Source organism: Mangifera indica, chromosome 18 (genome assembly GCF_011075055.1).
Source record: "Mangifera indica cultivar Alphonso chromosome 18, CATAS_Mindica_2.1, whole genome shotgun sequence".
In the NCBI taxonomy this organism is placed as follows: domain Eukaryota; kingdom Viridiplantae; phylum Streptophyta; class Magnoliopsida; order Sapindales; family Anacardiaceae; genus Mangifera; species Mangifera indica.
Window position 1 is genome coordinate 8020174 of NC_058154.1, and position 27431 is coordinate 8047604.

General features: G+C 34.1%; 2 protein-coding genes across 2 annotated transcripts; both read left to right on the plus strand.

Annotated features, from left to right (window-relative positions):
• Positions 1-8001: 8001 nt before the first annotated feature.
• LOC123202382 (serine/threonine-protein kinase WAG1-like) lies at positions 8002-17182 on the plus strand. Its single transcript, XM_044618294.1, has 3 exons — positions 8002-8128; positions 8304-8310; positions 15933-17182. Exons 1-3 carry the CDS (start codon positions 8002-8004, stop codon positions 17128-17130), a joined length of 1332 nt encoding a protein of 443 aa, XP_044474229.1. The 3' UTR covers positions 17131-17182.
• Positions 17183-19696: 2514 nt separating this feature from the next.
• On the plus strand, positions 19697-20908 carry LOC123201640 (probable glutathione S-transferase). Its single transcript, XM_044617230.1, has 2 exons — positions 19697-20087; positions 20167-20908. Exons 1-2 carry the CDS (start codon positions 19773-19775, stop codon positions 20509-20511), a joined length of 660 nt encoding a protein of 219 aa, XP_044473165.1. The 5' UTR covers positions 19697-19772; the 3' UTR covers positions 20512-20908.
• Positions 20909-27431: the final 6523 nt, after the last annotated feature.

Genomic DNA, 27431 nt, shown 5'->3' on the forward strand with positions numbered 1-27431 from the left:
TCTATTCGAATTCAGTTCAATTTAAATCCAATTCTAGTTTTTATGTCTGTTTTTTTTTTATTAATTACTAACAAATATAAATGTTAACACTCACATTCTTACGATATAGTTGCTTTATTGAACCTATAGAGTTAATTTATTACATTTTTAAATTATCATATAATATTTTATTTTACTCAGTTAAAAATTAGATAAAATAAAATGTTAGTACTTGTACAAATTATAAATATTTTGAGTAAAAAGAATTTCTCAGAGGTGAGCCTTAATTCTTTACTTCTTTCCTTGTGTTTTTGGCTCAACAGTCGTTAATAATAATATTAGTTAATTAACTGCATAATTGGGTCGTTAAAACAGGTTATTTTGGGCAGCATAAGCAGGCGGTGCATGTGATGGAATATGCAAGAGTCAACTTTAACAATATGCAATAACACATCACATGATGCTGCCGGCGGTGGTCATGGTCACCCTCAACCCAACACACCACATAGCTCTCATCGTAGTGCAAGACAAGTTGAACATATTCCGGGGAAGTTTATCCAATTGATGCGTTGCTTAATCAGACACATTTAACGTTACAATAAAATTATATATATACATTTTTAAAAATATAATTGAATGTATAGATAATATATTATTATATGATTGAATAATTTTAAATTAAAAATAAAATAATATTTAATCATATACACTTTAGAAAACCTCTTAAATGCATTAGCTAACGTGACCCAAAAAAACTTTACAACCTTAACGCATGCTCTCATAAGACCTTCACATAGTAATGTATCCAAAAATATCTTTTGTGCATATACACACACTACCAAGAATCAATTATACATTATTACGTGGAACCACTCGCTACGATTCATTATTTATATGCATTGACACATATTTGGAAGAGTTTACTTGTTACTCAACCCCACCGTAAGCCTATAGGTGCCTCTAGAGACTACCCATGTGCCAAATGAAACCTTTCATGCCCCTCACACGCCACCAAGACATTCCCATGCGTTGTGACATGTCTCAACACGCCTCCTTCAAGGTACATGTGCTTCCACATGCTTCCAAGTTCTAAACATGTGCCTTCACACACTGAAGCAATCTCTCACGCGCGTTTACATGCTGATTAGAATCTTTCTTCCTATCATACGTGTGTGTCACGTGTGATGTTTCATCCAATAAATTTTGTGTGTACAATTCACGCATCCAAGGTCAAGGTTGCATTAAGGTGGTTTGGGTCATCTGGGTAAACGGATTAAATAAACCTAAGTTGACTTTGGCCAAGTTAGTTTTTACTAACGGGTCAAATTTCAGATTTTTTTAATTTGGTTTTGACCTGCGACCTAGACAAACTCTAATAGTCGCAAATTTTCATTTTGATATCAATATGACCAATTCCATTCAAAATTATTGACTCTGATTTGATGATATATTGTGTTTATACCTAATTATATATTAAAAAATATGTATAAATAGTTTTAATTATTTTTTTGAATTTCCATTAATAATTCTCTCCCTTCTATGCTTTATTAATATTCTATATTTTTTAAAATTTGATAATGTTACAATATCTTATTTAAAAAAAAAGGATATAAATAGAGTAAAAAATTATATAAATTGCAAATTGCAACTAAAATAGGAAAGATTTTTTGAGTGTAGTGGAAAGTCGGAAGACTGAAAATCAATGGACCGACAACACGGAAGACAGCCTGATAATTAAATTAGATTAATTATTAATTAGCATAACTTAACCACATTATTTAAAAATTATTTTACAATAAGAATTATTATTATTAGGGAAATTAAAATAATTACCCTTTTTTTTTGGATAATATAAAATTTACCCCAAATTTTAGGGTTTAAGCAAAAATACCCTTATATTGAAATATTTAAACGAAAATGCCTCAAATATCCCCATAAATACCAAAACTATCATTCAAAATTAAATTATTATTTTTTTAAGGGTAATAAAAAATTTACCCCTAATGTTGGGGTTTAAACCAAATACCCTTAATTTACGGTATTTAAACAAAAATGCTTCAAAATAATACCAAAACTACCCTTCCTCTATTTCTATATAAGCCACATATCTTCTTTCATTTTTTACATATCTGAGAGAAATTTCTAAAGAGAGAAAAAAAGTTTGTGTTTAGGATTTCAGGCGAGAAGAGAAAAGTTCGTCATTTTGATGTATTTATCCCTGCTATTATACCAAACTTGGACATAGAAGATAAAATTGCAAGAGTCTTATTCCAATACCTAGTTCTGTACCATCAAGTTCAGGAAAAAAAAAGAAGGATGAAAAATAACTGCACTTGTTAATTTTAATATAGATGTTGTCTTTGTATTTGTTTCTGTAACTCTAATGTTTGTGATTGTTAATTTTAATATAAATGTTATCTTTGTACTTGTTTCTGTAACTTTAATGTTTGTGATTGTTACATAGGACAGATTCTGATTATAAAATGTTATTTTTTTATATCGTTTTTTTTCCATTTTATTTGCCGTTTATGATAACTATATAAAAGACAAATGCATATAAATGAATCAATATATAGATAAACATATATACATATGAATAAATAAACATATATATAAATACAAATAACATATAATATAATCGTCAATCAATATCCTGAAAAAATAGCTGTGTGTCCAAACGTGTGCGTAGGCGTACTGAGTCCTCCCCCTCAAAAGATAACAATCGGCGAAGTGCTAAACACTTGATGTATCGTAACATGAACATACCACAGTCACCTGATAAGGGCGTCTGCTGTGGTATATCCACCACCCTATGCAATGCAAATGGATCGTCCCATGGACTTTGTCCCGTGTTAGACCAAAATGATGTTGTAGTTAGCAAGTGTGGTATCATCGACATATATCCCAACATCTTTCGCCTAAATAGCTTAGGGTCAACAGTGAAACTCTGTAAGGAGTCGTAAACTGTAATCTTCCATTTCTTCAAATCCAACACCCCTATTATCCAATGCGCTTTATCGAAGTTTATTGGGATATAAACCTGCACAATTTGATATAATACATATATTAGATCTTAATTCAGTATTCTTCGAAAGGTACTTGAGATTCGAATACTAACCTCATCGATCACACCCCAAGGTTGCAAATGCAACTCAGGTGGATAATCCGCATCCACCATGCCTGTAAAGAGCAGAGGGAACTAGTAGTTATATTGATCTCTTATCCAGGCGACATACTCATGAAAGATGTGTCCAACAAAGCAACTCAAAACTATCGTCCAATTCTGTCAAACATTCATAGTATCATCATGTTGGCGTCGACGTAATAATCCTAAAAACGAATCTACATGCTGAAAAAACCGAAAATATAATGTTATCATGCCGTAGAAGAATTATCTAAGCAAAAAATGAAGTTAATTTGTTAAAGTGAACTCATCTCGTTAGACAACCATTCGGATGTGTCCACGAGTGTACCCCAAAATGTAATTTTGGTCCTCTCACCTATGTCATATACATGACATTTCTCGAATAGGTTCGACTTTGTATACCACTTCTTGAATATTTCCTTACGCTCGATGCTCGATAACTGCACAGACGGTCTCATTCGTTGGCTCCGTGGTTTCAAGGGATTCATGTATGGGCTACGAATGAGGGGTCCCTTCTTGACAATCCTACCGCGAACTGTACGAAAAAACTACACCAAAACAAATAATACGTCAGTTGAAATGAATAATAAATTATTTCAACCAAACTTAATAAATTTTTTAAAAATTTGAACTTTTTAATACCTTCTGTAATGCTGGATCATAGCTGGAGAATCCGCAAGTGAAGCTATATCGACTACATTTTTTTTCGAGACCAACTGTGGTCCAATACACGAATTGACTAAATGGGATGATAAATTATTTTAATCGTACTTATTAAATTTCTTGAAAATTCAATTACCTGCTCCTGGTCCTCATGTGCAGGGAGCTCGTCATCCTGGGAGACAATATCGATCATTTGTTTTCCTTTGCTTGGAGACAATAACGATCGTCTTCTCAGACGATGAAGATGAGATCGATCAATCTCATCTTTGTTGTCTAGGAAGATGATTTCTCTTCCCAAACGACATCTTTCGGCGCCGGATGGGTTAGAGTGGAGCTGAAGAGGGCCGTCAATGAAGAGAAACCATCGGGAGAGAGAAACGACCGACGATGGCGCCGGAGAAAGTAAAGGGGTTTGGAAACTAAACCTAGGGGGCTTAATATGATCTTTTCAAACTTAGCTTAGGGGAGAAAAGTTAGTTTTTAAACTTTTAGGGGGGGAAATGAAATCATATTTAAGTTTATTTTTAATATTAACTATAAAATAACGATTTTACCCTTACTATTGTTAATTTTAATTGCTCATGGGTGAGTAAACGGTATTTTTATAGTTAATGGGGGAAACTTTGAGAATTCAGCATAATTTAGGTGGGAAATAGTCGTTTGGCCTAATATTTAATGCATTTGAAGATATCCCTAAATTGTGAAATGACAATTCTTGTTCATTTTTTTGGGAAATTAAAGTAATTGGCTAAAACAATAGGGACTTAAGCGAAATTTTTTAAAAAGTTAGAAATTAAGCAAAAATGCCATCTTTAGCTGTAATGACCAAAATGCCCTTATATATAAATAAAAAAATTTGACACCCTTTTAGCTAAATTTCCCTAGGATTACTGTTAAAATACTCAAAAATCACAGGTTTCTCACAAGGCGCTCTGCATTCATTCATTTTCTTCAGATTTTTGTCAACTTTTTCGTGTTTTTGGGCCACCAAAAATGACAAAAAAAGTTAGTATGTCATTCATACTTTTGTTTAAATCAATTTATTGTTAGGATTCTTGCAATTCCATAAAGATTTTTAGCATTAAATGTTTAGGGTTTTGATTTTGAACAATGTATAAAATGTCTTCATTCTTGGTTGTTTTGATTGAATATTTTTAGGGTTATTGCGTTATAAGATGTATAGATTTGATTTGTGTTGAAATTAGATACTAAAATAATGATTTTTTTGTCGAAATATGCATTAGATTTAATTAGAGATCCAACCCGATTGATCTCGAGATTCCCTGGGGTGAATAAATTTATTTCATTTTTTGTTTCTAAACTATTTCAACGTTTATTTTTTGGGATTCAGGGTTATTTTTTTATTTTTGTCATTCTAGGATATTTTGAATTATACTTTTCAGATTTATGAGCGATTTTTCATTTTTTGATATTTTAGGGTATTTCAACATGTAGATTTCTAATTTTAGTTTCGTTTTTCGATATTTGTCATTTTAAGGTTTTCAAATATATAATTTTCAAATTTTAGCTTAATTTTTTGATTGTTGACATTCTAGGATATTTTCACATATATATTTCTAATATTTTATTTAAATCCTGCATACATTGTGTATTATCAAAATACCCTAATATTTTTTTAACATTTCATTTAACCCCTAAATTATTATTAGATATCCAAATGCCCCTTTTACATAACATACGAACTAAATTTAACAAATAAAATTAAGTTTTGAGTTAAGATTCGTATAAATATTTTTTTCTCATGAATTAATTTTTTCGATTCGAATTTAGAAATACGAATTTTTTTCTTCCAAATGAATCTGTAATAATTGATATTAAGTAAAAATGAAAGTGAAAGTAAGTGTTTGAATGATATGAAAAATATATGTAAGTGAGAAATTTATATAGATATGGTGAAAGGTTTGGTATTTTAAAAAATATTTAGGATATTTTTACTTGAAAGTTTAAAAAATAGGTATTTTTACTTAAAAATAGAGAAAAAGATATTTTCGCTTAAGAAGAGGTAAAATGGTCAATTATTTTAGTTTCCCTTTTTTTTCTCTCTCTAAAAAGTTTTCGATAAAAATAGGTACGCTTGACTAAATTTTGTCTCTTTGTCTTTCTTCTGACCAATTTTATCTCTAGTATCTTTGTCTTTCCGTCTTTACTCTACCTTCAAGCCAACATGTGTGAGCTCTCTTCTTTGTTGGATTTAAGTTGTGTCTTAAAAGTGTGTAAATAATTTAGTTTAAATTATAAAATTGAATTAAACCATTTAAAAATTTTGGTTTGATTTAGTTTAATTTGTAAAATGATTTGGTTTATATTAAAAATTTTCAAACTATTTTTTTCATGTCTAATTAAATTTCACTATTATTATTAGAGGTAAAATTATTATTTAACAAAAATATTTAAAAAAATTAAAAATTCATTATAATTTCCTTTAGGTTTAAAAACCGAACAAATACCCTCACCAAAGTTTAAAAAATAAACGTTTTTTATTAGGGTTTTTTTAGCTATCGTTGTTGGCGTCTATTGGCGGCAATGACCACATTCTTTCTCTCTCCTAGCTTTTCTCTCCCTCCCGTTCTATTCTTGGCCATCACTAATTCAGAAAAACGATCAACAAAGATATGTCTTCATCTCCAGACAAAGATGATGCGTTGTCATCGTTTGAGAGACGACGTCTCTTGAACAATTCGTCTTGGTTAATTGGTTTCATTGGTCGATAATGATTGAAAATAGAGTGCAATTGAGGGAGAAGTCAAGAAAGAGGGAGAATGTCATCGTTGCCACCGTCTCTAATCGTTGGTAGTGTGCTAGAAAAACTCTTAGGGAGAAATAAAAATTTTCAAACTTTAGATAGGGGGAATTTGTTAGTTTTTAAACTTGGGGGTAGAAATGTGATAAATTTTTAGTTTTTAAAATATTTTTGTTAAATAAAAATTTTACCTCTGATAGTTACAATGAAATTTAACAAACGGGTAAATATTTAGATTTTTGATAGCTAATGGGTGGCAAGTTGGATTTGCATCGAATCTTGGGTGGGAAATTAACATTTGACCTAAAAAATAAATAAGGGAGGGACAAGATTTGTAGAAAGCATAAACTGAAGGCATAATGGAAATAAAGTAGTTACGTACAGTTGACCAGCTGTTGGGTACCTCTGTTTATATTTTGATTAGGCCAAATGACTATCCCACCTAAGGTTTGGTGTAAATCCAACTTCCTACCATTTAATTATCGAAAATTTAAGTATCTATATTTTATTATTATTATCTGGGGTAAAATCATTATTTAATAAAAATATTTAAAAAAATTATAAATTCATCATATTTTTCTCCATATTTAAATGCTAATAATTCCCCCCTCCTCCCTTTCCCCCACTTTCCCTTTACCCAAAGTTTGAAAAATCACTATTTTCCTATGTCCAGTTTGAAAAATTATGGTTTATCTATTAAAAATCCTTTATTTCTAAATATATTGTATTTAATAAATAATTATTGAATTATAGTTTTTTAAATTGTATGTAAATTAAATATAAAATATATATACAATAAATATGTTAAAAAATTGACAAAATAAAAATAAAAGACAAGTGATATACCTAATTATTTATTAAAAAACTTTGTCAAAATATGGTTTTATAAATATATTAAAAAATAAAGTTTATGATTGAATTAGATCTAAAAATTGCATAAATTGTAACCCAAATGATACATTAACCTAAGTTAAAGAAAATCAAATCATAGTTTTTAAATGATTTAGTTTAATTTTATTATTTGAATCAAATTATATATATTCAAAATAATTTTGTTATTGGATTAATATGAAATTTTTTTTTTTTAATATTCAATAGATAACCGGTTAACTTATAAATCAATTGGTTTTTTGTTTAACATTTTCGCTTTTGGTTAAAAAAAAATCAAATTGGTTCCTCAATTTGGCTTTTAATTAGTATTATGTGTATAAATAATATGTATAAATAATAATTATATTATTAGATAATTTAAATTTAAAAATAAAATAATTTTTAATAATTTTGTTATTATTTAATAATGATATGTTTTTATTTATGAAGCAGGTATTATGAACATAATTTTGTCGTTATTTAATTCACTTTTCCCTGTTTCTCTTTCCATCTCTCTTCATCTTTATAAACACCTTCACTTCCCTCATCCTCAACAATCAAAATTTCTGGCTGTTCACCTCCCATGGACGACGAAACCTACTTCCCTGATACTGATCTCGATCTCAGCTTCACCTCCACTGCCACCGACTGCACCTTCGCCTCCTCCAGCGCCCGCTCCAGTCTTACTCTCAACTTCAACGAATCCATCTGTTAGCATAATCAAATAATTTCAGGATCACAGAAAGCATACCCGGTTTGACTAAATCTGAACAATTGGAGATGATTCGGTGATTCGATGCACTCCTGGAAATGTCCACAACACGATTTGCTGATTATCTCTTTCGTTTCTGCAAGAATTCTCCCAGAGAATTGATTTTGGAAGAGTAATGTGATGCAATTTATGTTCTCTGTAAATTATGCTTTTTTACTTCAGTTAACTTCCCAATGGAAGTTACATGCCATTTAAACAAAGGAGGGAGTGGCAGTTATTAAAAATAACTGCCAAGGGCAAAATAGTAAAATGCCAGTAATGGGTTAACCTATAACCCTAATGGATCGGGTCAACCCATCATGGGTGGACCGGATCCAATATCTCCCACTCACACATGATGGATAATCCGAATCACAATACTCTTCTACAGAAATCTTACAGAACAGAGCAATTCATACTAGCAAACGTGTCGTGCGACCTTGCGAGCAACCTGCACTTGGGAGCTAATATACTATGCATCTGTTAGGAATAACATAGTCGCTTCAACCCAAAATAAAATAAAGCGTTAGTCTCGCAGCACCCCAGACTTACTCGATAACACTAGCTCCCTTTAATCCCTCATTCATTATAGTGTTATATTCCTATGTATCCATGATCAAGTCCAATCTCCTGTATGAGTGACATGACCGGCCGGCCAATGGACACACGTAATATATAAGTCTTCCTCATCTACTCAGAATTCTCAATTTAAACTTAGCTGCTTTTCTAGTCATGTTCCATAGACTGAATCATTCATAGCCATAGGTTTCAAGCTAAGATAGCAACACTAAGAATAAACATCAAATAACAGCAAAGAGTCAAAGGGTACCATCATGAGGTAATCCTCATAAAGTCTCACACAGTGAAGGAGCAGGGATTTATCCTTCCACTACTTCAAGCGGCCGTCTTATTCATGCACACATGGTATGAATCATGTGCTACAATGTGTATCTTTTCAAAATGTCATTACCAACATTGTACAGATCTTAGTTCAGTCGCTACACTCAGCGCCTAACTTGAGTTCTTAATCATCTCTCCAATCTTGCAGGTGTCTTTATCTATTAAGAACTCACATCTGGCATTCACAAGTTATTTGGACGTGGGGAATCCAAATCGGTCATTTTCAAATCTATCAAGTCATGACCTCATCTTGATTAATCATCAAGGCGACATATCAAATAATTCATTTCTTGAACAATTCTCATTTTCTAAGTGCGTTCAACAAACCGCATCAACCTCAAGAAATATGTCTCATCTTTGCACGCTCTCCTCAGCGTCAAAGGCGATTGCTCGTGTGAGAGAGCCAATCAAACTTGTGTGACATTATCATCTTGTTGAGATTTCAAAAATAAACTATGTGTATATCTATAAACACCATGAATTCAAACACATAAAATAAATTCAAACTCTTTGATGTTCTAACGTTGTGTTACAAGTACAATATATATTCAACAAGTCATCTATCATATTCTACGCAAGCCAAGGGACTTAACATGTGCAAGATATACATCTCTTGAGATCGGTTTTGTTAGAGGATCAGCAATCATGTTATGCGTAGAAATATATTGTACGATCACTTCCTTCTTCGAAATGATATCTCTGACAAAGTTATATATGGTGTCGATATGTTTGGTTCTATTATGGAATTTGGGATCTTTTGTGAAAGCTATCGCAGCTTGATTATCACAATGCATAACTATAGGACCAACTGATGCATCCATTACACCCAAATTCTCAAAAAATCTTTTCAACCAAACAGCTTCTTGCACAGCAGCAGAACATGCTACAAATTCTGCTTCCATTGTGGATAAGGCTATGCACGTTTGTTTCTTACTGCTCCAAGATATAGCGCCATTTTGGAGTAAGAAAGCATAACCTGAAGTTGATTTGCGTTGGTCCAAGTCACCACCCCAGTCAGCATCCGAATAGCCAACGATACGCAAATCTTTTCCTTGGTAGCATAAACAATAATCCACAGTGCCTTTCAGATATCTCAATATCCTCTTTACAGCCTTCTAGTGCTCCCTTCCTGGATTTGATTGATATCGACTAACCAATCCGACAGCGAAGCATATATCGGGACGAGTACACATCATCGCGTACATAAGACTTCCAACCGCATTTGAATAAGGTACAAGAGACATTTCATTTATTTCGTTTTGAGTCTTTGGACACAAGTTTTGGCTCAATAAATCGCCTTTTGACACAGGATTATCTACGGGCTTGCAGTTTCCCATGTTGAATCGTTCTAGAATCTTTTGGATATAACGCTCTTGTGACAGAGCCAAAAGTCTTTTTGAACGATCCCTTTTGATTTTTATACCTAAAATATAATCTGCTTCACCCATATCCTTCATGTCAAAATTTGCAGATAACCAATTTTTAATGATCATCACATATTCCAAATCACTCCCAGCTATCAGCACATCATCCACATAAAGAGATAGAATTGCAAACTTGTCATCAGATCTTTTCACATAAACACAATGATCTTGTTCTAACATCTTAAAATTATAAGACAATATTGCCTTATGAAATTTTAAGTACCACTGTCTTGATGACTGTTTTAGGCCATATATAGATTTTTGGAGCTTGCATACTTTACGCTCTTGGCCTTTTACCACGAAACCTACAGGCTGATCCATGTAGATTTCTTCGTCAAGCTCTCCATTAAGAAAAGCTGTTTTGACATCCATCTGATGCAATTCTAGATCTAAGTGTGCTACTATGGCTAGAATGACACGGATTGAAGTAAATCTCACTACAGGCGAAAAGGTTTCTTCATAATCTATACCTTCTTGTTGAGTATAGCCTTTTGCCACTAGCCGAGCTTTGTATCTATCTATTGAGCCATCCGCCTTTCGTTTAATTTTAAGAATCCATTTATTCCCAATGGGTTTTCGACCCGGCGGTATGTCCACTAGACTCCAAACTTGGTTAAGTTCCATGGATCTCATTTCTTCCTCTAATGCTTCTTGCCACTTTTCCTTATTAAGGGATGATAGAGCTTCTTTGATATTTTTAGGCTCATCGTCTTCCGGAGGAGCAGTTATGAAAACTTCATTTTCAATTTCGAAGCGTCTCTTGGGGATTCGAGAACGTTCGCTCCTTCGCAATTGAGGATCTTCACTCCCACTATCCGAAATAGGTTGGAGTATAACCTCATTGCTCCCACTATCTGTAATAGGTAGAGACATCGTCTCTTGTGACACAACTAATGGTCGCTGGGACGAACCTTCTCCACATTCCTCTTCTGTTTCATACAGATGAAGACTTTTATCGATATCACTCTTTTCAGGAAATTCATTTTCTATGAATGTCACATCTCGAGATTCTATTTCAGTCACTCTTCCATCAAAGTCCTCTCCTATGAACACGTACCCTTTGGAGTGCTCAGAGTATCTTATGAAGATACATTTCTTACCTCTTGGACCCAATTTTCCGAATTTATGGAATGTGTCATGGATATATGCAGCAGACCCCCAAGGGCGCATCATATTTAATTCAGGTTTCCTACCTGTCCATAACTCATAAGGTGTAGAAATTACTGACTTAGTAGGGACACGGTTAAGTATATAAGTCGCAGTCATTAAAGCATCTCCCCAATACGAAATTGGAAGATTTGCTTGCGCCATCATAGACCTAACCATTTCCAACAGTGTTCGATTTCGTCTCTCTGCTACACCATTTTGTTGCGGAGTTCTAGGAATCGTCAATTGCCTCATAATTCCTTTTTCACTACATAATTCCTTAAATTCGGTAGATAAATATTCACGACCTCGATCAGTTCTCAAGGCTTTTATTCTTTTGTCTAACTGATTCTCAACCTCATTCATATAATGTCTAAAGCAATTTATTGCTTCTGACTTATGGGAGATCAGATAGACATAACCAAAACGTGAATAATCATCTATGAAAGTGATGAAATAGAATGCTCCTTTTCTAGCTCTAACATTCATAGGTCCACAAATATCTGAGTGCACAAGTTGCAGAGGAACTTCAGCTTTAATAGCTTTGCCAAAAGGTTTTCTAGTAGTTTTTCCTGCTAGACAATGCTCACAAATAGGCAAATATATTTTCGTGACAGGTCCTAATAAACCTTCACGGGCCAATCTGTTCATTCTCTCTTGGCCAATATGCCCTAATCTAGCATGCCATTTATTTGCATCCACATCTAGACTATTAGGAGTTGCAAATAAAGAAAAACTAACAGTATTATCATTAATACAATTTAAGGTGTCCAGCACCATAAAACCTTCAGACATAAATCCACATCCATAAAACATATCGTTATAAAAAAAAACTTAACCAAGTTCTCAGAGAAAATAAAACAATATCCCAATTTTAACAGAACCATTACAGAGACCAGATTTCGTCGAATTTCTGGAGCATATAAAACATCATGTAGGTACAAGGTTTGACCACCGCGCAAAACTAATTTGCATGTGCCCATTCCTTTCACTTCAACTTTGGTATTATTACCTACATATATCCACCGTGTTTCTCTCGGTATTCGACGAAATTCTACGAAAGTGTCTCTGTCACGAGCTACATGGTTTGTTGCTCCTGAGTCTACAGTCCACATAGGATGAGATTCAGTTAAGAAAACGGTACTGGAAACATAAATCTCACAATTTGAGACAAGATAAGACAATACCTTTTTCGGCTCTGTGCATTCACGGGCGAAATGACCCTTGTTACCACAGTTATAACAGGTCAGTTTAGACTTATCTCTTTTCTCATAGCGCTTGCCTCTTTTGCGCTTGAACCGTTTGTTCTTGTTCACAGGTCCTTGGACGATCTCTTTTCCTTTTCCTGATTTTCGCCATTTTCTCTTATAGCCAGAAAACTTCTTCGAACTGGACTCAGCAACATATGCTTGAGCATTTAGTCCAGCAGCCTCTAGGCGCTCAGCTTCCAGTTCAAGATGGCGAGCAATATCATCAAAAGTCCTGATATTGTCATTATGGGTCATGTTCACTTTCATATGCTCCCAACTATCAGGAAGAGATCGTATAACAGCTTGCACTTGCTGTTCATCAGTCAAATCATGCCCAGCTTTCTTCAACTCAATTATCATGTTCGACATTTCCCTTAGATGTTGCTTCATTGGCTTATTGGGGACTTTCTTATATGTGTCGAACTTGATGGTCAACTGCCGCAGTTTAGAGACGGTCATTCCTCCAAACTTTTCTGTCAATGCTACCCACATAGCATTTGCAGTTTTAAATTGCTCATACTGATAAGCAATATCATCATTCATTGAGCTGATGAGTATTCCTCTGGCAGTCGAATCTTTCTTTTTCCAGGAATTATAAGCGTCCATATTACGCCTATGTTGGGCATTATTAGGATTCTGCCCCTCAGCCAGTTGGGGTTCATCCATAACCTGATTAACAGCTTCCAAGGCATCCTATTCATCTAGGATATAGTGCATTCTCATTCTCCATATTTTATAATTGTCTCCATTCAATCTTTCTCCCTTATTCAAATCGACAATTATGTTTTTCGAAGCCATTTCAATATATAACTACAGAGATACGCAACACAACACCAACAATAAGATATATACACATTTTATTGTCGCAATTGTGCATTTAAAGATTAAAACATGTCACATAAGGCATAGAGTCGAAAGTTCACCATGTTCCCAATCATCGTCTATAACACAAATGTTTCATATTTTAACAATTAATCCAATCGCGTCAATGTATATTCCAGACGAGAATAAATTAATTCTATCAGTCTCAGAATTCCCACAAATAATCCATAAAACATATATATTATATCAACATTGAGAGTTTAACATAATCATAATTAAAAAATAAACAAATATGCATGAAATAAATATGGACATGAAATTCAACGACTATGACTAACTTCTGAACTATCCTTGGTTTGAGATTTGTACAATTTAAAACAGGGCATCTTGTTAATCAAACGCTCTCCATATTTATAGGGATTTGATCTCCACCAATCAGATTGAGAAAAAACATTTTCTCTATCTCTAACAATACTAGGAGTAACTTTATCTAAGATAAAGTTATTATCATACTTGCGATAGCCTACATGCCTCGCACTACGTTGATTTGGGAAAATTGAGAGTGATGTAGATTTTCTTATATTCATTACAATTCTGCGTTCTTCAGCGAGCTGTAATTCATCCACACATTGCCAATAATTCTTGAATTTCTTACCCCGAACAAGATTAGAAATTATTGAAGTCCAATAATCTGGCAATGATCTTAGTAATCTAGATATCCTCTCCTTTCCAGTTAATTTTATGCCCTTGTCTTTTAAATCGTTATATCTCTCATGCATGACACCAATGTGAGTGTAAAGATTGTGCACTGGATTCATCTTATAGTTCAGATAGTAGTCCTTAGTCAACATGTTTACCCTATATATGACCAACAAATGGACAATAATAAATTATACATGCATAACAATATAAACAACACATGTTCACATGTTTAGCAAAGTATAATTCAAAACCATGATCAAAATAACACATATAAGTGTTTAATTCATGCATAAACAGATCACAAAGAACTGAATCTGAGCTAATATAAGCTGTCAGGTATAAATAGAAGCATTCACGCGCTCCCACTAGCCAAAGTAATGTCTCACGCGCCTACACGCTCCGGGAAATGAACGTCACGTGCCTCCACGCGCCGGACCATGGCCCTCACGCGCCTCCACGCGCTCTCATGCGCGGTCAAAGCATTGACCGTTGACTGGTCAATATTTTGACTGTTGACTGGTCAATGGTTGACCGGGTTACCTCGGGTCAGGATCCGGGCTGGATCGACCCGGTTGACTAAACGGTTTGAACCGTTGACGGTCGGGTTTGACCAACCCGTTGACTACTCGGGTCGGGCAATTGGGTTTTCCCAAACCGATTTCGACCCGCGACGCAGTATGAACCCTAATTATTTGACGGCAAAATTGGCCGTCTTCCGGCCATCCTCCGGCAACAATTTCATAGGGCTTTTGAAGCCCGTGGCACAACGATGAGAATTCATTAATTTTCAGGCGACGGAGTCACCGGAATTTGGCGAATTAAAGGCATGAATGTTACGGTTTATGGGTGAAGCATAGTCCTCTGAATTTCGTCCAATTTCATGCGGTTTCATGCAATTTTTTTCTAATTAATCATGAAACTCATATTCAGGAATCATCCTAACATGATTCTAAGCATTAATTTCACAAAATTGCAACAAATCCATCATTAAGCAAAATCGTCCGTACGCATTATTTAATAAATAAAATACTGTTCACGTAATTCAATCCCTAAACATGCTTCTTAATCATGTTTATATCACCAACATCACAATTGAACAGATATAAGTGGCTCTGATACCAATGTTAGCATAATCAAATAATTTCAGGATCACAGAAAGCATACCCGGTTTGACTAAATCTGAACAATTGGAGATGATTCGGTGATTCGATGCACTCCTGGAAATGTCCACAACACGATTTGCTGATTATCTCTTTCGTTTCTGCAAGAATTCTCCCAGAGAATTGATTTTGGAAGAGTAATGTGATGCAATTTATGTTCTCTGTAAATTATGCTTTTTTACTTCAGTTAACTTCCCAATGGAAGTTACATGTCATTTAAACAAAGGAGGGAGTGGCAGTTATTAAAAATAACTGCCAAGGGCAAAATAGTAAAATGCCAGTAATGGGTTAACCTATAACCCTAATGGATCGGGTCAACCCATCATGGGTGGACCGGATCCAATATTTTCCTCCAATACCTCAACCCCTACAAACGCCAACGCCACCGCAAACACAAGCGTAAATAGAATATCGGATCCTCATTGGTCCGCCATTAAGGCCGCCATGAAACTCTCCTCCGATGGGAAGCTCCACCTCAAGCATCTCAAACTCGTTGGCCACCTCGGAACGGGGAACCTCGGGAGAGTCTTCCTCTGCCACCTCCGAGACTGCAGCTCCACCGCCTTTGCGCTCAAAGTCATAGATAAAGACTCACTGACCTCCAAGAAACTCTCTCACGTTCAAATGGAGGCCGAGATCCTCTCCATGCTACACCATCCGTTTCTCCCTACACTCTACGCCCACCTCGAAGTGCCTCATTACACGTGTCTATTAATCGACTACTGTCCCAACGGCGACCTCCACTCTCTCCTCCTCAAGCAACCGCGCAATCGCTTCTCAATCCAAGCTGTCAAGTTCTTTGCCGCCGAGACGCTCGTCGCTTTGGAATATCTCCATGCCCTCGGGGTCGTTTATCGCGATCTGAAACCAGAGAACATTCTTTTGCGTGAAGACGGACACATTATGTTATCGGATTTCGATTTGTGTTTCAAAGCCGACGTGGTGCCGACTCTTCAGAACCGGCTTCATCGGATAAGTAATAAGTTCTGGCTGAGAAGAAACCGGTGCTGTTGTTTCGGTTCCGTCGCGAACCGCCGCGATTCGGACAAAATGGAAGCGGAGTTTGTGGCGGAGCCGGTGACTGCGTTTTCGAAGTCTTGTGTTGGTACACATGAGTATTTGGCGCCTGAGTTGGTCTCTGGTAACGGTCACGGTAACGGAGTTGACTGGTGGGCGTTCGGGATTCTTATACACGAGTTGTTGTACGGGATGACGCCGTTTAAGGGACAGAGCAAAGAGAGCACGCTGCGTAAAATAGCCTCGAGCAGACAGTTGAAAATCCAGGTGGAGAAAAAGGAAGAGAAAGGTGTAGCGGAAGCGCGAGATTTGATTGAGAAGTTATTAGTGAAAGACCCACGGAGAAGGCTAGGATGCGCAAGAGGTGCGACGGATATTAAACGTCAACCCTTTTTTGACGGGGTTAAATGGCCGTTAATTAGGAGCTACATGGTGCCGGAAGTGCGTGGGTTAGTGAGAAGAACAACATCGCACGTGTGCAGCACGGTTAACATTTCCCACAAGAACCGCGACGCTGGTGGAAGATTATATCGTTTTTAAGGAAAAAATAATAATAAGGGTTTTAAAAGTAATTTACTTAATTTGAATTGTCATTAGAATAATAATAATTACTATAAATACTCCTTTGTTAATAAAACTGGGAAATTATATTAATTAGGTGGGAAAATTTAGTGAGGAATTTCAGAGTGTGAAGATGATTGAGAATTTTTTTCAATTTTGTTTAAGGGTACATGGATGTGATTTATTGTATATTAACCAAAAACAATATACATGGTGAAGTTTCATCTTTTGTGGTTTATATATTGCATTTGTATTAGGGTAACTTTGATTTAAGCCTAGTTCGGACAAGGGTATACTTAAACTAGACTTGATTTAAGTAGGCAGTTGTTTAAAATTGCTTTGAGATTGATGAGCTTTAATTTTTTTTCCTTGAGCTCCGCTAACAAGTTACTCGATTTTGGATTTTCTTTTTGTATAAATTATGCACAACTAGACCTGGCCACGGTTCATAAACCGTCGGTTTCGGTTCGGAACCACCGGTTCACGGTTCGAAAATATAAGGAACCTGAACCGAAACCGTAACAGGACGGTTCGTCTACGGTTCGGAACCGCCGGTTCCGGTTCATGGCTGCGGTTCGAAACTGACGATTTCGGTTCGAAACCGATATTGAACAGTCAATTCTAATACATGATCTTGATTTAATTTTTAAATTATTAATTACAATAATTGAAAATTAAAAGAAAGACTTGGACTTAATTACAATAAATAAAATTAATTATATAAATAAATTATATGATTAATTATAAAAGATAATAAAAAAAATTAATTATAGAAATAAATTCTATAATTAATTATGAATTGTATAAAAAAAATTAAAATTGAAATTGAAATTAATAAAAAATTAAGAAAGAATTTAATTAAATTTAAGAAAATTTGATTGAATTGAAAGATTTAGAGAGTATTAAAAATTTACAAAATGAGAATGAGAGTTTGAAGGATTGAGTGAGAGAGTAGAAAGATTGAAATTTGAGAGAATGAAATTTGGAGGAGTATATATAGGAAAAAACTTTTTTGAAAAAAATTAAAAATAGGAGGGTGAATTGAGATTCAGAGAAATTGCAGGGGACCAAGTCCCCTGATTTTCTCTGAAAATCAATTTTTCCTTCAAAAGGCAACGGTTCCCTGCGCGCAGGGAACCGTTGCCTTTTTAAATAAAATTAAAAAAAAAATCAAAAAAATTTCAAAAAAATTTCAAATTTTTTTCGGTTCATCACAGTAAGCCGCCGGTTCATAAACCGGTGTGAACTGGCGGTTCCACGGTTCCAATTTATGTGAACTGGAACCGAACCGTAAAGCCACGGTTTCGGTTCCGGTTCAGTCCAGTTCTGGGTTTATCCGGGCCGGTTTCGGTCCGGTTCACGGGCCAAACCGGCCCGTGGCCAGGTCTATGCACAACCAATGCGATTAAGTAACAAATTCAAATATATATTGTTATAAATAAAATACAATAAAATTATATATATTTACTTTAAATATAAAAATAAATATACACTTGATATGTATTATCAAATGATTGAATGATTTTAAATTAATAATAAATAATACCTAATTATATGATAATATAAATCAAATATATATATTGCTTTGTATTAGGATAACTTTGATTTAAACCTAGTTCGAACAAGGGTATACTTAAACTAGACTTAAAACATATATAGAATTCTACTTGGCTAATAACAAGCTATAAGTCAACACATTACATGCATCCTTGAATCCCAACTTTTCAATCGAATCCAAGTATCTCCATCATCAATTCAGTTCACAAGCCAGATTCATCATCCCAAATATAACAAAACAAAAGAGTTCAAAGACCATCACTAATTCACCATACAAGGCCAAATCTACTATCCCAAAAGTAATTTAACAAAATGAGTTCATGGACATCAATCAGTTCTTCACAGAAGGCAACATGCCCACTAAAATCAACTTTATAGTTCGGTAATAAAATCTCAATTTCACTATCAACCTGCATTAAAAATAAATGAAATAAATAAAAACTAAGATTGAGAATCATTAAAACAAACAAAAGGAAAAAAAAATCAGCATATATCAAGGATGTATTAAAACAAAGAAGCATATTCCCTAATCCAGTCTCATCCACAAAGAAGCATATTGAAAGCTTATGAAGCTAAAGATGTCCTGTAAGGGTGAAGTACTGATGAACCATAGCAAAATGCTTGCTCTGAAGTCATATAAGAGACCAAAATTGGTAAGGTTCCAACATCTATTTATCCAAATTTATGTGTATTGAAAGTGGGTGTTTATGGAAATTTCTTTATTAATGATTTTTGTTTGACTTGATAATAAGGTGATGTGATTGATGAGGTGACATACACCATTAGTTGGTAAGTTATTAGGTTTCTATTTTTATAATAAGGAAATGCAAGTGTGACCAAAGCAATGACCTAATCTTGGAAGAGCCTAGATGCTTTTTCTTGGGAAATAATTTAATCTGTCTTTATTTATTTATTCACTTTTTCAAATGCAAAGTGAAGACCAAAATTTTTACGGAACTACAAAGTTTTCTATAAATTGACCTGGAAAGTCTTCACTTTTCACCAACAACATTATTACTTAAAATCCTCGACTTATTTCAGCTGAGTGTAGAGTTTGTGTAACAATGGCGGACGAAGTGATTCTGTTGGATTTCTGGCCGAGCATGTTTGGCATGAGGGTGAGGATCGCATTGGCGGAGAAAGGGGTGAAGTATGAATACAAAGAGGAGGATTTGAAGAACAAGAGCCCTTTGCTTTTGCAGATGAACCCCATTCATAAGAAGATTCCGGTTCTTGTTCACAATGGCAAACCCGTCTGTGAATCTTCCATCATTGTTCAGTACATTGATGAGGTGTGGAAGGATAAAGCTCCTTTGCTCCCCTCTGATCCTTACAAGCGAGCTCAAGCTCGGTTTTGGGTTGATTTCATTGACAAGAAGGTAAGTAATTGTTGCTGTTATATTGATTTTTTTTTTCCAATTCATGGCAAAGAGGGTAACCCACTGAAGAAAATTGCAGTTATTTGATGCTGGGAGGAAGACATGGAACACAACAGGTGAAGCACAGGAGAACGCAAAGAAGGAATTCATCGAAATAATAAAGACCTTGGAAGAGCAGCTGGGAGACAAGCCTTACTTCGGAGGTGAAACCTTCGGCTACGTCGACATATCGTTGATCCCTGTTTACTGTTGGCTTCACGCATACGAGACATATGCCAAGTTCAGCGTAGAGGCAGATTGCCCCAAATTCACTGCCTGGGCTAAGAGATGTATGCAGAAGGAAAGCGTTTCCAAGTCGCTCCCTGATCAGAAGAAAGTGCTAGGGTTTGTTGCAGAATTGAGGAAAAGGTTTGGGTTGGAATAGTAGGAATTTCACCAAAAATAAAATTATATATACAAATAAATTATACAAAATTATCTGTATAAATTGAGATGATAGTTTGTGATTGGATGATATGATTATTTATTTTTTCTCTCACTTTAAAATCAATTAATCAGATTCTATCACCTCAATTTATACAATAAAGTTTGTATAATTCTTTTGTATAGATAAGATATATTACTCTTTTGCGAATGGGAAACGTGGTTGCTCTATGAGACTTGTGTTGTGTTTGTGCGTGTATTGTTGTAGTTTTGCTTTCTGAATAAACTGTTGAGAATATATGCATGTATTATTGTAGTTTTGTCTTCCAAATAAATTTATGAGAATATGGATGTAAAATTTCATAGTTAATCATCCAATAATAATTTGTAAAAATCGATCTAGCATGTTAAATCACATTATCACGTAATGATTATAAAACATTGAATTGGAGTTCATAGCTTTAAAAATTGGGTTTGATTGGCTTGTCTAATTGATTGAATCATCAACTATTAACTAAATCAATTAGATTATGTATAAAATTGGTTTGATACAGTCAATACAGAAAATTAATTTTAAAAAAATTATTATGAAAACTTGAAGTCAAACCTCATTTATCATATTTAAATATATATACCATCAAATTATGTTTATTTTAATATTAAATAAGTCAAATTTTATATTTAAACATAAATTATAAAAAGTTTTTAATATTATTTTTAAATAATTAACTAATTTGATCATTGATTGAACCATATCACTCTCTCTACAGGATCAATATTCATTTCACATTATTAGAGCTTGTATATGTAGAAGGAAAGTTAATCCTCACTAGTCTGTCTTTCCCAAAACTTTTACTATGATTCTTGTTAATAGTTCACATATTTAGGATTTGGTAATACCTAATCAATCCACATTTTTACCATCAACCTAAACTACTAAATAAAAAGTCAAGATATTAATTAAAATAAGCAGCCGCTTTCCCGTCTAAACATTTTTCAGCAACAAATTTGACGTTTTACCTTTTTAAGCAAATTATTTTTTCATTCCAAAAATACCCCGCATTTAATTTCTCAACCTTACCGTAACATTTCGCCTATTAATTGCCTACCTTTCACGAAAAGTATTAAGATTAAATTATTTGTAATGAATAAAATTTATAAATTGAAAAATAAATTAATTTTTTATAAATAATTGATGGTTATATATCGAAAATAATCGATATATCGAATGTTTTTCTCAAAACGGTGCGTTTTTCTCAAAACAGTACGGGAAAGGTGCGACAATTGTTAAAAGGGTGTATGGAAGGGTGCGACAATTTCTGAAAGGGTACGACAAGCATTGCGGGTGCGTGGAAGGTTGCGGCAATTTCTGAAAGAGTGCGACAAGTGTTGCGGGTGCGTGGAAGGGTGTGGCAATTGTTGAAAGTGTGCGTGGAAGGGTGCGTCAATTTCTGAAAGGGTACGAGAATTGACTAAAGGGTACGGGAATGAGTGTGGGTGCGTGAAAGGGTGCGAGAAGGGGTGTGAGTGCCTGAAAGGGTGCGGATGCGTGATGGTGCGAGAATTAGTGCAGGTGCGTGAAGGGCTACAGGAATTGACTAAAAGGTGCGAGTGCATGAAAGGGTGCGGGTGTGTAAAAAGGTGTGAGAATTTACTAAAGGGTACAGGTGCATGGAATATAAAAAATATATATAATATATATATATTATATATATATATATATATATATATATATATATATATATATATATATATATATATATTATTAATATATATTATATATATTAGTAAATTCCTGCACCCCTTCATGCACCCGCACCTTTTAGTAAATTCCCGCACCCCTTTCATGCACCTTCACCAATTCCCTTTACTAAAGGGTGTAGGAATTTACTAAAAGGTGCGAGAATTGACTAGTGCGTGAAGGGGTGCGAGAATTTACTAAAGGGTGTGGGAATTGGTGTGGGTGCGTGAAGAGGTGCGAAAATTTACTAAAGGGTGCGGGTGTGTGAAAAAGTGCTAGAATTAGTGCAGGTGCATGAAGAGGTGCGAGAATGGGTGCGATTGCGTGAAATGGTGTAGGTGCGTGAATGGGTGCGAGAATTGACTAAAGGGTGTGGGTGCGTGAAGGGGGTGTGGGAATTTACTAAAGGATGCGGCAAATTGCACCCCTTTACACACCCCTTTATATTATATAAAGGGGTGCGGGAAATGCCTAAAGGGTGCAGGAAATTGTACCTCTCCACGCACCCCTTTATATATAAAGGGGTGCAGTATTATATATAAAATATATATATATATATATATATATATATATATATATATATATATTATATTATATATTTTTGATATTTCATGCACCCGCACCCTTTCACGCACTCGCACCCCTTCCCGCACCCTTTAGTAAATTCCTGTACCCTTTCAGAAATTGCCTCACCTTTCCACTCACCCTTTCAAAAATTGCCGCACCCTTCCACGCACTCGTAACGCTTGTTGCACTCTTTCAACAATTGTCGCACCCTTTCACGCACCCACAATGCTTGTCGCACTCTTTCAACAATTGCTGCACCCTTCCACGCACCCGCAATGCTTGCCGCACCCTTTCAGAAATTGTCACACCCTTCTATATATCCTTTCAGCAATTGCCACACCTTTCCCATACTGTTTTAAGAAAACGCATTGTTTTGATAAAAACGTTCGATATATCCATTATTTTCGATATATAACAATCAATTATTTTATAAAAAATTAATCTATTTTTCAATTTATAAATTTTATTTATTACAGATAATTTAATCTTAATGCTTTTCGTGAAAGGTAGGCAATTAATCGACGAAATATTACGGTAAGGTTGAGAAATTAAACGAGGGGTATTTTTGGAATGAAAAAAATAATTTGCTTAAAAAGGTAAAACGTCAAATTTGTTGCCGAAAAAGGTTTAGGCGGGAAAACGGCTACTTATTTTAATTAATATCCCTAAAAAGTCTATTAATACCCAATTTTATTAAATAAAAAATCAATAAAATTATGTGTATCTATTTTAAGTACACAAATAAATATACATAAATATACATTTATTTGTGTCATTATGTAATTATGTGATTTTGAATTAATGGTAAAGTAATACCTAATTATATTAAGATATACATAAGTGTGTATTTATTTGTATATAGAAAATAAATATGTATAGTATTACTCATAAAACATACAATCAATATTAGTCAAAATTAGAAAATTAATCATCGATGTTTAATGCATAAAGATCTAACCTTCATGAGAAACGAATTTATTTCTTGAGAAAGGGATAATAGATAATGTAGCACTTCATTGAAATATAAAATGACTTGAAAGTTCCCTGTTAAGAGATTTGCAACCCATCCTAGAATTATAACCTACATTGAATTCTCTGTTTAAACCTTACACAATATTGTGGTTCAACATTTTCATCTACACTTTGATCCCTGATCTCAAACTAGAAGCCACTCACTCTTCGTCCTCCAATTCAAAGTAAACTTCATTTGCATAATTATCATTGTCAACTATGTAGCAAAGTGTAGATGAAAAATGGTTCTTTCATAGTATACAACCATGTAGCAAGTTTTCCTGCCAATTAATTCATCAACTTCTTTGACATCAGTTGAGATAAGGAATGTGAAAGATGACCCACACAATTCATGAAAAATGGATTCAAAATAAATAAAGTTTACAAAATCACATAGCACATGATTATCGTAGGCTTAATGAAACTTATGCATTTGGTTTGGATAACTTATTCATTCGTTAACTTTCTCTTGGATGTCCATTAATTTGAGGATGTAAGTAATGGTTTGTCTTTATATTCAACATCAAATAGTGTTACACTTGATAAACACTAGTATAACTATATCTTGTACAAAATTATATGAAAACAACCACTTTGTAACGTATACAAGGATTATTTAAAATTATATTATTATAAAAACACCATAATAATAGCGTATACATACCTAAAACGCAAGGGAAAACACTAATTATTAAAGTGTTCTTAGCTAACTTTCTATGATGACAATCAAACTCATGTAATATTTCTTACATACCCTAATAAGGGACTTGCATGGTGATTTCTATGCAAGTTTTGCCTATGAGTATGAGTTGAAGGACTCTAAGTAATCAACCCATTTCAAATAATTTATCTTAGCTTTTTCTCAAAATTTTCTACTCAACACAAATGTCTCTAATATGATAGTTAAGGCTAACTTGACAGCGTCTTAAGGAATCGTGCTCTCCTTAAAGTGTTTATCTTTATATGAAGAAACTAAATCTCTTATTTTCATTTTTGGTATGTAATTGGATGTCCAAAACATATCTCTTAACATATTGCCACTAGCAAGTTTTGTCAATATCAATGATTCTCTAAATCTTAACTGTATAACTATGTAATCTGTGTTAGGAAAATCTAAACAACCTTCTACCTACTCTAAACCACATCTCATTATGCAATTTGAATGATGAACCTCCTTCAGAAGAGTATTAGGACATAATTTTATAGAAAATAAGATGGGCCAAATGTAAAGGAACTTGCCAAAACATGTTATCTTGAACATATTTAGTTGGCTATGAATCAAGTTAACCCATAATGTACCAAAGACATAATATAATGTTAGGTTATACGACCTTTTACAACAATCGAATTGGAATTCAATTTTTTTTTTCAAAATTCAAACATCATAAAACCTTTATAGGATTTCACTCATAGGCTCATTGATTTATAAACATGCATAAACATCCATAGGGTGTTTCAAGGTTTGTACTTACATTTGAAGGCTTTGTTGTCTTTTAGAGTCATTGGAGGGTGACAAAGAATGCTTTTGATCCAAGGGTTAGATCGCACCTCAGTATCCATATTGAGAACGAACGAAAAAAAATGGGAAACATATACCAAGGTTTGCTAGAGCGTGATGCACAGTTGTGGGTTGTTTGTGTACGACATGAATGTGTGTATATTGAAAAAGAATTTTGAAATTGTGAAATTCATGTTTGTATATTTAGACACTATGTATGATTGTGTAAGATTAAAACACGCTCGTACATAGCCTTATCCATATCTTGTACAATTCATATTATATCTAGATTTATAGGCATACAAAGATAAAAGATTATGCTTTTCCAAGGATGATCCATACATGACAGTACATAAGCCAAAAGAAAGACATTTGAGTTTAGCCTTATCCATTGAATAAACCTCAACTTTCATAATTTCCAACACATACAAACACCATAGGATTATTATATTTAGGTCTCTAGGTGCAATAAATTGGATTTTGAGCCTAAAGACCTCTAAAGAATCAAAATGCTTAACTTGCTTTTGGGGTTGAATTCAACTTGAATAATTTTGTGAGTTTGATCAACTTTTTTTATGTGTGACCTATAGGTTATTTTTAAGGTTAGTTGTGATTAGATTTGTGTTAAGCTCTTAACCCAACAAACATCCAAACACAAAACAATATTAGGCTCTATTAAGGCATCATGGCCACTTAACTAACGTAATGTCAGTGATTAACTCTTTAACCTATCAACAATATAATTACTCATACACGATTTGATCATTTCATCATACAATGTCTCTTCAAGGTTGAGACATAGACTAAGTGTCTCCCTTCAGGAACCCTTAATACACATGGATTAATTTCTGTCAATGATTAGATGATATTGAATTAAGCACAAACTTAGTCTTACTATGACCAAAGATCTATGTGGTCATTATCGTTCGTTAGTGGGTCTCTATGAGATATCAACTCTTATGCTTAGAAGTGACAAATCATCACTGATCTACCATAAGCTTTATAGCTATCTTGGTATGACCAATCACCAAATTTCTAGTAACACTCTATAAGGATTATGTTGGGTTAGTGTCAAACCATACTAATTAGTGTACGAGGTGGTTTGGTGACCTTAAGTCTAAAGATCACATATACCTTCATTCACTAAGAGGAATTATTTTATAAACATTGGAGTAACCATACATATGGAATCCTCTTGGAAAGTTTGTTTGGCGGATGCATCCATAACGTTCCCTCACGTGTTACACCAAGTCGTTAGCAAATAGTTTTGACGCATGAGATCTGTCACCATCTTTCAATAAGGTCAATCAATACTATAATAGTTTTACCATTATTACATGTGTCATTAACCAAGGTCATATCAAAACTACGAACATTATAAGAATGAACACCTAATCTGAACATAGGGTATTTATGATTAGTTTGTTAGAGTAATGTCCTTGAGTTAATTGCCATCGATGTAATTTTTATAATCATCATTATTTTAATTAATAAAAATGTATGCCATTCTATCATCTTTATTGTGCATAAAATTGGATAATTGTCCTTAGAATGGTTGAACCATGACGAGAGACTTAGTGCATGACAACTAATTGTAAGGACCCGTTGTTCACATCAGGTGGCCGTTTTTAAAATGTCTGTAGTTATAACACCTTTAGGTATGCTTTATGGGCATTATTATTATTTCCTTAATCTTGGGATGGAATTCAAAATGAATTAGACGAAAATGAAAAATTAGATATTAATTTTTGCCTAACGTATGACCATGCCTATTGGACGCACACTTGTATGTCATTTGTGTAGGTGTATGCTCGTACCTAATGAGATGTACAATCTTACATCATTTAGCATAAGGACTCCCAATTTAGGGAAGAGTCTTGAGTAAAAAAGGAAAACACCAATTATATATAAGCATTCCTTCTCAGATTACTAAAACCTTAATTTGTTATACCTTCTTACAAACCAGAAAGAGAGTGTTTGAGAGAGACAAGACTTTTGATAGCCGGAGAAGATAGTTTTTGATGAGTAACTAAGGGAAAGAAGAGGAGAACAAATTTCAACCATTAAGAACCAATAAAAGGTCAACTCTAAACTTAACCTGCAT

What these genes read in the sequence shown, in the direction of transcription:
- LOC123201640 (XM_044617230.1), top strand. Translation starts at nt 19,773, where the DNA reads ATGGCGGACGAAGTGATTCTGTTGGATTTCTGGCCGAGCATGTTTGGC. An exon ending in TTGATTTCATTGACAAGAAG is followed by an intron (nt 20,088 to 20,166) that starts GTAAGTAATTGT and finishes AGAAAATTGCAG; the next exon opens with TTATTTGATGCTGGGAGGAA.
- LOC123202382 (XM_044618294.1), top strand. Translation starts at nt 8,002, where the DNA reads ATGGACGACGAAACCTACTTCCCTGATACTGATCTCGATCTCAGCTTC.